The 12139-nt window shown below is 36.2% G+C and overlaps 1 protein-coding gene across 2 annotated transcripts in view; it reads left to right on the top strand.

Annotated features, from left to right (window-relative positions):
- ARHGAP15 (Rho GTPase activating protein 15) overlaps nucleotides 1-12139 on the top strand; it is a 316320-nt gene that overhangs the window by 159378 nt on the left and 144803 nt on the right. For both annotated transcript variants that reach the window (XM_048952880.1, XM_048952881.1), the window contains one exon: nucleotides 541-667. In XM_048952880.1, coding sequence (XP_048808837.1) covers nucleotides 541-667 — 127 coding nt within the window. The remainder of the gene's footprint in view (nucleotides 1-540; nucleotides 668-12139) is intronic.

Here is a 12139-nt window from a genome sequence, read left to right as displayed (position 1 = left end):
CCAAAAAAAAATTGTCTTCCTCCTTTTTTTCCTGATTGTGACAAAAACTGGGACGACTACTTGTCCTTAACAATTAGAGTAGCAGAAAAAGAGCCCTGCTCTTCCCTAAGCTTATACCAGCAGAGTTTAACCCAAATCTGTACAGATGTTTGAAACAATTGTGTTTGGAAGAACATTTACTGTGAATATCTCAAACAGAAAGGCTACTTTAACAACCTTCCTCTCCGCAATAATTTGGAAATAGCCTACAATGTGGAAATCATTTTGGTCTCTAAGGCCTAAGGAAGCAGGCCTTTTGTTTTCCTTACTTAAATGGGAATTTATCTCAGAAATTAAGATCAGTCTGTTGGGGCATAAAAGCTTTGCCATATGAAAAATTTTGCATTACACTTCCCTTAAATAATATACTCACTACATCACTTGCTGTGTCTATTAGCTCCTTATTCTGTGCTGGCATTCTGCAATCTCCTGCTGCATTCATACAAATAATAATTTTATTAGAAGCACGCATAGATATAAATATACATTTTCTTTCCCCAGCCAAAAGAACGGAGTTGTACATCGAGAAATTTGGAGTTCAAACTCAGCAGATCCTCCAGCACTGAATTACTGAATAGATTAGACACTGAATCCAAAGAATCAAAGCCTGAACACAGAAAATCTTTAAGTAAGATATTTTTCTTTCTGTTTTTTTTTCTTTTTCTTTTTTTCCTTCTGTTTCCCCTTTGTAAAATAAATACACCATTAAAGGGTAAGATAATTTTTATTACATACAGAATGTAAGGAAGATCACTGAGAATTGTAAAGCTGAATGTGTTCTGGGCTGATACACATAACTTGCATTTAAGTAAGGACAGTTACTAGCTCCACATTTTTAAAGGGTGACATTCCCTCCTAAACGAAATAAATTTGTTTAGAAGACATTTATTCAAGCCATTTATTTTTAAAAATAAGCAACATGAGTCCTATGCTAATGGTCTATTGCAGTTGCTTTGTTTCCATTTTAGTAAAATACCTCAAATTGCTAGAGTAATTTTGTCTGTTATATATTTTATACACTGTATTGCTGAAAGACCTGGCATTTCCTCTCTAGCCGTCATTCAGGGATGGTTCTGTAATTGTATGGAAAGTAAATTTCAGGGATCAAGGTGGATTTTTACTGGTATGATTACAAAAGAAAGTGATCTAAAGCCGGTAAGGGTTGGGCTTCAGCCCACTGAGACTTTCCTCTTCCAGTTCGTGTTGAGATGTTTGTGGTACTGGGGGCAGCAGGAGCTGGGGGTGACCCCAAATCTCCCACTGAGCTTTTTAAAATGTCAACCCCTCTCCCAAATCTTTGTTTTCCTTCTTTGTTTGGCAGGAGTCGCATGGTGCTGCTAATGTAAGCACCGTGACAGCTTTAGCCCCGCGTGCTGCTCCGAGATACCTATAGGTGCTGACGGTCTGTGCGGGAATTTGCCTGCACGCATTTCAGTGCAGGAGCAAAGCCTGAGATGTTAGGAAAAGAGTTACAATAAAAGGACCCGGCATCGCTATTTTTAATGATAATTGTCCACATATTCATAAATATATGCACACATGCATGCGCTCCCACAAACACAAATAATGAGATTCATTAAATAGTCTCTTTTTGCAGACCAAAGCTTTTTGTTGTTGTTTTCTTACCATCTCAGAGATTTTTTATATATATATATATTTTAATATATTTTTAAAGATTTTTCTTTCAGTTATAAAATATAAAGTAGTCTGGGTGTATTTGTAAAAAAAAATGTCCCAATGCCTTTGTGCTGTGTGTATAACGTTGCATTTCTCAGAAGGAGAAAAAACGAGACAGAGAGCGTGATAAGTTTGGAGGGCCTGATTCTGCTCTCATTGCAGCTAATAGCAAAGCACCCATAAATTGTCTCAGCACTCGGAAAAATTTCACTTATTTATTTTGATTTCTCACGTATCTTTGACTGATAATTTGTCAAACAAAACAGAAAAAGTGAACGCGAGCAGTGTCATGGACTTATTCTACATTTCTTTTCAAACCTTAGAGAATTGTGAGTAACCTTCGTTTTGTTCAAGGCTATTTAAACTATTAAAAATTGTGAAAATATCTGCTGCGAATCAAAGCTGGGATCTAAACACTGCAGCTTGGATTGCTTCTAAAATATGTATTCAGAACTTTTTTGGCCCCTTGAGATCTAGTAATTATGTGGAATTAGAAAAATCATATTATTCACTTACTTATTAGTAGTCTAAGCACAAACTGTATTGTCAGTTTTCTGCCTTTGGCTTTCTGTGCCCTTAATGTTCACACAAGTATCGTAGCCAGAATTATCGGCAGCTAGAGCCAAAATTGCTTTAAAAAGGCATGAGAACTGGTAATGACACATTGTTAGCAGTTAACAGGTGGTCGTTTCATTGTCCAGTTTGACTGCAGAGCACAGAGAAGATATGTGCAATATCTGCAAGTGTGTTTATAAAGTTCTTGCAAAGTTTAACGATTCTGTAGTTTTATAGTACTCTCTTATTATTGTCTGCTGCCAGTGTCGAATCCAAACAAAGGAAATTTTTAAAAGATGGCTTAAAACACCTCCAGTTTTACATAGAGAACAAGCAACTGATGCCTACTAGAAGGCTACTTTGACCCCCAGTGATCTTTTATGAAATATTCAGATGATTCATTCATTTGTATTTTCCTTCTTCGCATTTTAAGGGTTGCCAAAAAATAATAATAATAATAATCCAGTTTTTGAGTAAGTACTGCTGTGGCGTTGATCTTTTTAGCAGAACAAATATATAAAGGACAGGTATATTCCTCTCAAAGTGATCAAATGAATTTTCTCTTTAATTTAAAACTGTGGAGGCTGTTCCTAGAGACCAAGTAGACAGAATTTGGGCTTTCTGTATAATCCTAATTGCTTCTGCTCACACTACAAGGACAAATGGTAATTTTCAGTTACGCTTTTTGACTTGTAGACACAAATTTCATTGAAAATTAGGCTTAAACTGCCAGACTCAATTTCCAAAGTTCACACAATGTCTGTCCTCTTGATCATACAGCTTTTCAGTGGCTTCTCATCCAGTGTGGATTGAACTTGTATTTTAATTGAAGCTTTCTTGAGCTGAAAAATAACCGAGTATGGCCTTGGGGACTGTTACCAAAATATGTAAATCTGTGATCCCACTCTTAAATACATGTAAAGAGACTGCTATTTATTTGATGCTACCAACTATTTCACTGGTTTAATTTATGCAGAGAATGTTTGGTCAGGAAAGCATGTTTTTCACCTAGCAATCTCCGCTATTAGAAAATATGTGCATTTGGTTCAAGAAATCTGCTTTCTCTACTTCTCCTTTCCATGTGAACAAGTCTTTTTCTGGTCAGCTTTTAAAATTAGTGGTAGATCTCATAATTTCCAAGTAATTTTGTGTCATTCAGACTCTAGGTTTTTCTTAGGCAGCCAAAACCCCTCTTAATTAATGCCAATTGTAGTATGGTCTCCTGATGAGTAGCCTGCCATGTTAATTTTGTACCACACATAACAGAGCACAGGATTAGGTACATAGGGAATGTGTCTATGCATCACAAGGTTCCCAGAAACTGTGTAGGTATATGAAAACCAAGAGACCTTACTGCGTGTATGGATTATAGGAGCTGCCACAGTAGTCAAATTGTAGGTGGTAAAACAATGCTATTGTACTTAGTGCTGTGTTTCTCTCCATGGTCACTGTCTGGTTCACATTTTGGCCATTTTCTGTGAATTTTGCCACTCAGGAGTGACCTCTTGTGGAAGAGCCTGGGCTTGAGGCACTATCGATTGTCAGAGGGGATCAATCCCCTTCCACTCCCCCTTTTCTAGATGGAAACAAACGGCTTTGCAGGAGGAAGAGTGCCCTTTGGCTACTGTATCAATCTGAGGGCGGCTCTTGTCAAAATGCACAATCACAAACTTGATAATGCAATACATTCCCAAAGCACTGTATTTCCAACCTGTTCTCCATCATTTCCTTATGGCGTCACATTTACTCAGTTCATCACATTCTTATTAATATTTTAGGTTTCCTTGAAAGTGATGGAATTCTATTTTTACTACAAAAGCAACAAGAATAAATACTAATTGTTGTCAGTTATTTCCTTATGTAGTGGGAACAGTAATCTGTTCCTCAGCTTTGGGTTGCCAAAGCAAAATAATTAAATATTTTAGACATTTAAAAAATCTGTGATATTAGATAAATGCAATTTGATCTCCTTGTTTGCCACATAAAAGCTGGAACTGCCTGAATTGATAAGATTGAATTGCATTATTTTTATTGTTTCTACTCGCATATTTTTCTTATCTTCAAGAACACTTTACTGAAAATCTGGTGGTTAGTCATGCAACCACGAGACAGATCCTGTAAAACTCTTCTCCATATTTGAATTCTAGCTTGGAGAGGCACAATTGTAGCATCAAGATTTTATTTGTATATGTATATATATGCTATTTAATGTATTTGTGAAAAGGGAAGTCTTGATGAGCTGCACAGTGCCAGCATTATTCATGATGTCTTTGGAGTCTCAATAGGAGTAGTCGGGGATCATGGCATCATTGTGCCAGACACAATGCGACAGTGAAGTAAGAAAATTCCTGCCTTGGCGAGCTCTCAGCCTGGGTAAGGACAAGTTGCAACAGGTGGAAAAAGCGGACAAAAGCAGGGGGTGGAAGGAAAAGTTGACTGCAGAGCCGACATGTCATGCATATTAAACAGCAGGCTTGGGATTCTTTTCCCTTCTTCGTTAGGATTGGGGTGTTAGCCATTCTGGCCACTGGCCAACTCAAATAATGATATTTTGCTTACCTATATTCCTCTTGCACTTTCAACTGGGAGCCATGGGCCTTTTGAGTGCCAAAGGGCAAGGCTGCTGCAGTGCTCATATGCCTCCCCGTAGAACAATTGCAAAAGAATATGCCTCCCTGCATCTTTTTCATAATAAAAGAAAATATAGTAATATCCTCTGGATCATGATTTTGTTTTGCACTCAGAGGTATTTGCTGGAAAATAATTTGGTCTCTGAAATCTGCTTTGATTTCTTAAAAGATTAAAGTCAGGCACCCAGTACCTGTTATTTAGCCGAGGGCTACGTGTGCTCTAAAATTACCTGAAGTTACTTTACTCATTTAGTCTCTTTTCATTTGCTTCAGAAAGCTGAATTTTGAAACTTGCAGCATACCCTGTAAATATTCTTAAATAATAGCTAACATATCCAGAATCATCTCTGAATGCAGTTTATTGAATAACTAAGACTACAATATGAGCGGAAAAGTGTATCAGCAGCAAAACCCACAATGAAACAAACAACACATAAAACAGAAAACTTTTTTTTTTTTTTTTTTTTTTTTTTTTTTTTTTTTTTAGTGGACTTGACAAAAGAAACAGAGAAGTTCTCCAAAGCTTTAACCCTTTATGTCTCTTCCCTTTCCCAGCCCATTTTATATAGATACAAAGTTCAAAGACAAATAGATGCCATTTAGGGCGTCTTATTAATTTACAGTGGCAACATTAGGTATGGTCACATTTATTATGTTTGATAAAACCAACAAATATAAAGTAGCAATGCATTTTAGGTCTGCATTATCGACAGCAACTAAAATAGAAAGCAACACTCAAACTGTATGCAAATATGCAGCTTCTACTGTGTTGTTATTTTTGTCACTGTTCAGCCTGTATATTTAGCATTTATTTTTATTGCATCAACAGAACTGCAGTCATCTCCAGGTACTGAATCACAGAATCACAGAAAAAAAAATGCAACACACTGGTTTAGGAAGTGTGGAGATGTTTATAAGGACTAGAAGGGCTAAACCTATTTTTTCACTTATTTTTAGTCTCAGGCTTTCCTGCAGCATTTACTATAGGCATAAGGTTTTCTTAAAGCTTAAGAAATACTGATTCAGCAACAAAAATACAGTAATATTTGTATTTTGGAAACAAAGCATGCCAAATTCAGAAACAAATTGTGTTACTATTGCTGAAAATAGGAGATTATGTCACAGTCTAAATTACAATTGACTGTGACTAGTTTTCATATAAATATGAACTTTTCCCAAATCTGAATACTCATTTTCCATCAATTACTATTTCATGTTTCTTTATTTCTTTGTTTTATTTCTACTCCACTTTCCAAAATCCTTCCAGAGATTACTATTTGGGTTGAAAAAGCATATTTTTAAATTGGGCATAACCAAGTTCCATCTAAACGTTTGGCACGGAAATCGGTACGTGTTCACTTAATTCATTTTTATTGAACCAAGTCCAGATTTTTAGTCAGGAAAAAGTTAGATATTAATCATATCTGAGCAGGATCATTAAATTTTCCTTTACCTACTAGAACAGCAGGGTCATTATAGAACCATGAGAAGTTAGCTCACTTATTAATCTTTACAATTACATAAAAGTGATCATTTTTATAGTACTTAAGAGTAGCTCTTACCCATTATGTGAAGAGTATGTGGGAATATTACAACAGAATATAATATATTATTATAGATGTAACCTGTGACTCATTGGTCTGCTCACTGACACACAACTCTGTAAAAGTTATCTCTCTGAGCTTGGATAATTGTTAATTGTTTCATATTCCTTGTGCTCACTTATGGGGCCTGCTAGTAAATAGAGAGCTAGACGCCGAGTTATTAATTACCTCATTATTACTTAATTACCACTATTGCATACTTCATTTTTTATGGAGAATTATATCATAAAAGAAGGTATTTTATACTGTCCAGCACAGTTAAGTATGAATGACAGTGATAGCTAATGGAAGATTGAGTTAGTTGAAGAGAATCTGTCAGAAATGCTCACTGTAGATTACTATCCGGTTTCTTCTGCCTTTTCCAGCAAACACTTCTCATCTTTGACTTTGAAACCCAACAGTTTAAACCAGGTTCTTGTTTCAGTGGACTAATCCCCTTTCATAAATCATGTTCAAGTGCTGAAATAATTTGCACATCATTTAAAGAGTATTTGCTTTGAAACATTCACCTCAAGCCCTTTTGTATATCCTTTCTCTCTAAAGATTTGTAGTATTTGTTTTGTTCTCTGAGGTATAAAAGACCTGGGTAAACGTTATTCCTGTTGTTTCAAGATTAGTGAAATAAAATGCATATTTATTCAACTGGGACTGAAAGGAGCTTTAGTAAAGACAATCATGCATATGACCCGTGGGAATGTTATAATACAAAATGTCTGTCTTAAAATCTCTTTAGGTTTGTTCAAAACACTGCTGAAGGACTTAAGTTTAAACAAAGAAAAAAAAAAGAGTTGCAAATCCATATTTCTTCTTTGTTCCAAAGAAGAGAGAGACACCTTATATTTTTCTTAACAAAACAGATCCTTATGAGTGCACGCAAGATAAATTTGATATAGGGGCGAATAGATTATTTGTAGTAATGATTACTTGTGATCTTTTGTAGTGAGCTACATGTTCTGACTCAGTATTTAAGACAGCTACATTTTGGAAATCACAAAGAAATAGCAATCATGAAGAAATCATAATCAGCACATCAGCGTTGCAGGTATTGGATGTTGAGCAGTTTGGTCCTTCTATGTTCTGCAACCGAGGTCAATTCTTTTGACGTGCAAGGACCAGCTGAGATTTGGGAAGGGAGAGAGGGTACAACTTTGTGTCACTCTTGCGAACCTAATTCTGATACTTGTTGGTGTAAGTGTTGCAATGACTACCCTGATTGCAAGTTTGAAGCCAGAAAAATGACTCTCAGGCTACATTGTATTCTGAGGTTTCACTGCTATTTATAACTAGTCCAGATGCAATCCTCCTGGTACTCTGGGAGGAATATGACAGAAGTAAGGAGGTTTTTAGGTTATAAAAGTCTAATTTAAGCTCAATTAGCGACATCATAAATCAGGCTCTAGATAGGATAACTTACTGCCCAGACTCACCTTTTTCCCAATGGAGAAATCATTTCAGCGTTTGTACCTTGCAGGTTGGAGGATGTATTTCATTTAAATTATGATCTCTTACCCCAAATATTTAAAGACAAGTTTAATGGATGGAAGCACTTTACTCTTTCCTAGATTAGGTGTATTAATGTTTTAAAAATGAATGTGCTTGGTAGGATCTCCTATTTGTTCCACCAGCTGCCTGCTGATGTGCCAGATAAACAATTTGAGGACAAACTTTCTAACACACATGTAGTTGGAGAGCTTTAAAACTTGTACTGGCATGAAATATTTTCTACACCTGCTCTCTTTAAAAGATGGGTTCCTTTATAGCCTGTACTACTTTTTAACCAAAGGCTCTTCTGCACAATAAAAAAAAGCCTATTTCCTACATTGGTAGGTGGGATACATAGTCTTATGTAAGGTATAAGAGAGCTTCCTAATTTAAGGCATGTTCCTTCGTGAGTGCACAAGGGCAGTTTGTGAGAAGCTGCAGACATGTGCACGTTTGCAGTGGCATATGCTCATCCCATAACACATAGCTGCTGCAATTGTTCCTCTGAAAGGCTATGAGTGGAATGCTACTGAGGGGTTAAATGCTGTATTGTTTCTCAATTAAGTAAAAGGTTCCAACTAGCTGGCTTTAAATATTGATGCTGAAGAGAACACTGTGACAGATGAGCACCTCCCCTCCCCACTAAGGATATTTGGCTCCATTTAATTAATTCCATTGGCCATTGTCTTAAGTGTGCCCAGGATTCACCCAGGAGGAAATCAGTTGCGTTACTATTATTGAAAAGTGTAACATGGCATTATCTGCCTCAGACAGACTTTTAGTAGCATTGAATCAATTCCCCAGTTCTTGAAAACAACTACTTCATTCAATTCCTTTCATAATTAATGAAATTCAGTAGTAATGCGCTTGCCCCTCTGCTCAGGCTGGAAGAATTTTCCAAAACTTCATTGTTTTCATGCTGGAAATATTCTTTTAAAATTTAGCTTTAATGGACTTGTGGTAGGACTGCATTCTGTTATCACAATTTATCTGGCTTTTTATTTTCAGCATTTCTTTTCCATCCATCTCAATTTTACCATTTCGAATAGTTTTACAGACAGACATCATATTCCTTCAACTGCTTGTTTTGCTAAGATGAAGCCAGCTGAGTTTTGTGGTTGTCTTTCCTATGAAAGGAAAGGCTCTTTTTCTTGATGTCCAGATTCCTTTTCTAAATTTGTCCCCGTTTCAATTCATACTTCTTCCATATGGGTGTTAAAGGCAAGGATATCCAACAGCCATGTGAAATGGAATTCACTCTTTCATTTTTATTTTTTTTTAATAGAAAAAAATAAATCAGAGCAAGTTAAAATTAGCTTGGTGGTTATATATAATAAAATATTAAATTTACAGTGGAGGAACTGTTTGACTTGTAGGGTTTGTCTTGGGAAAAGCTAGGTGGAAGGGCCCCAAAGTTGACCAAGAATTAAACAGATCTCAGGGTCACTCTTTGGCAGTCTTCTATCTGGACTGTGAATATGTTCATTTAAATAAAAATCTGCCTCATTGTGATGTGACCCAGGAGCTAATGAAGCCTTCAAAAATAAGGTCTTTTTTGGATAATTTCTGCTGTGAAGATATGTATTTATTTATCCTTCTCGACTGTTTAAAATTACTGATATATGATAGAGCACAATAATGCTCTTTCCTTCCTTTAGTCACATGAAGGTATTTTAGCTCACGTGTGTGAATGAAAACCACAAAAGAACGCTGCAAATTAATGGAGAAATAATGAAAATACCATAGTAATTTAATTGTTTCAAAGTGCTACGTGAAGACCATTGGTTATGATGGATTGAGTGTAATACTGAGTTAAGGCAAAATTACAAAGCGTATGATGCTTCATTTATTTTTGGAACTTTACTCTCAGCGTAAGATAGACATTATTCATTTCTGAACGGAGAATTTATGGTTTGCTCAAAAAAATATTCTGTTCACTTGAATTTGGGATCCACAGATGAAACAAGTAAATTTGTCAGTTAGTTGAATTAAATTGCCAAAGAGGCTTGGGAGAGAGATAAAGAAAAAAAGGTGAAGGACAGGATTAAGCAAAGAAGAGTCAAGGTGGTGACATGAAGAAACGGAAAGAAAAATGAAAGGACGCTGAAGTACCATTGGCTTCCTGTAACATTTGTCTAAATTTTACTTTCCTCTGGGGTACTGTAGTAGATATGGCAAGTGCATGAGAAATAGTACCACAGGTCTCATCTCAGCTGATAGGTTTCTTAAAAATTCATTTAAAGACTGGTGAATTGAGTATGGAGAGAGTCCCTGAGAGTGGTGCTTTCCATTATCAGTGGCTAGCAAGTGAAAAAGTTCTTTAAAAGCACATATTAGTCCAAAGACTAAGTTTGTAGAATTTACCTTTTGGAAATAGTTATTTATTATTTACTTAGAATTCATCTTTGCTGCTCAAATTACAGGTCGTTACAGGAATAAAGCTTTCTGATTTTGTGACAGAATATTCATTATGGCTTTAAAGTACTCAGTTAGATAATGGTCCCCAGGATCTGGACAACAAGACTTCAAGAGGCAGAGTCCCCTGATCTCTGGTTTCCTTATTCATTCTAAGCTTGGAAGGTTTCATCTATCAAACACAGATTAAGTTTTATTGGTTGATAGTCTAATTGCATTTGAATTATCTTTTCCTTTAATATTATTTTCTTTTCTCTGTATTGGATTTCATCCAAATATTGCTGTTTCCATGAAGCACTTTTCTGAAAATGTTTTGCTTTTGCTTTGATGCTTAAATGCTTAACATGTGAGTGCTGCTATAAGGTGCTGTTTCCTGATAATAGAGTTTTCCTTCTGTAAGGAAAAGTTTCCACAATCTTCTGTGCTATGCTTATATTTGATAGAGCTCTTAGGCTGAGGCATTTCATGGACAAGATAAGGTTTGGTTAAACATCTGAACTCTTGAATGTTTATCTGAACTAGATTCGACCTCTAAATTTGTCCATCATTAGTTATTTTGCTTTTCTTTTTAGATACTAAATTATGCTATTAAATATGTTCCAAAGTAGGTTAAGTCCCTGTGCAGTTTGTCAGCTGGAACATTAATTTTAAAGCTAAAACAGTCTTTTGGTGTATCTCTTTTATCCAAGTTTTAACCATGGCTAGTCAAAGTAAGGGTCAGTGCACCCATGAAAACCCCATATGCAGCTGATTGAAGTGTCTCAGTGTTATGATGACTGGCCTGATTTTATTTCAGGAAAAAATTGTGATATATAGCAATCATTTGCCTGTCCAGACAAATGTTCCAGCACAGCTGTTCTGAAGACTGAATGAACTACTGAAAAAATGTCACTGGATGCCCTTCTGTGTCTCTGAAGGTCTGTTCTCTGAGTACCTATGCAAGGGGCAGGCAGAGCTGGGGTCCCAACTGCCTGCTTCAGCAAAAGCCCTTGCACTAGCAGTAGAGGAGATGCTCATCTCTGGGGTCCCAGTCACTCATGCCTTCTGCTAACCACATCTGTGTGCCCTCTTTGGACTCTGGTCTGATCTACACCAACCCAAATCTTTGCTCTCCATCTGACTGTGATGGCAGTGAATCATCAAACTGCAGCTGCCATTGTTAGGAGACACTGAGTGCATGATCTAGAAAGCCAGAATTATTCCAGGATCGCTGTACACCTTGGCTGGTGCCAGTAGCATAAGAAAGAGAGAGAGCAATATACATTTTCTATAAATGTGACAAAATAGAACTGTAGCCTTTTATTAGCTGATCTTTGTTAGAAAATTCATATACTCAATGGGAAAAACAAGCAAAAATACCCCATAGACTCTACATGACAGGCTCACACAAAAGCTATAATCCTCTCCATTGGATTTGCTTTCTGTTCTTATGTTTATTTTATGGAGATCCTTAAGAACATCTAATGGATATCCTTCCCATGCAACTCTGACACTACAGTGCAAGCCAAAAAATTTGAAGATCAGTTGTGTTTTAACATATAGAAATCATTTATCTGGAAAGATAAAATGAATTTAAGTTCACTTGGTCCACGTTTTACATTTGTGTTCATGTAAGTGTTGGGAATTTCTACAGGAGGGTAGTAGTGAGGTAAGAAGTAAACAGGATTTTTAATTCATTTGATTATTCTGTTTGGAAAAAAAAAATGGCTCCTAGGTAATCATTTTCTTCTGTTATAT

The sequence above is a fragment of the Lagopus muta genome, chromosome 8, assembly GCF_023343835.1.
Source record: "Lagopus muta isolate bLagMut1 chromosome 8, bLagMut1 primary, whole genome shotgun sequence".
Taxonomy (NCBI): Eukaryota; Metazoa; Chordata; class Aves; order Galliformes; family Phasianidae; genus Lagopus; species Lagopus muta.
The sequence above is the reverse complement of the archived record's forward strand: the minus strand, read 5'-3'. Positions and strand labels throughout refer to the sequence as shown.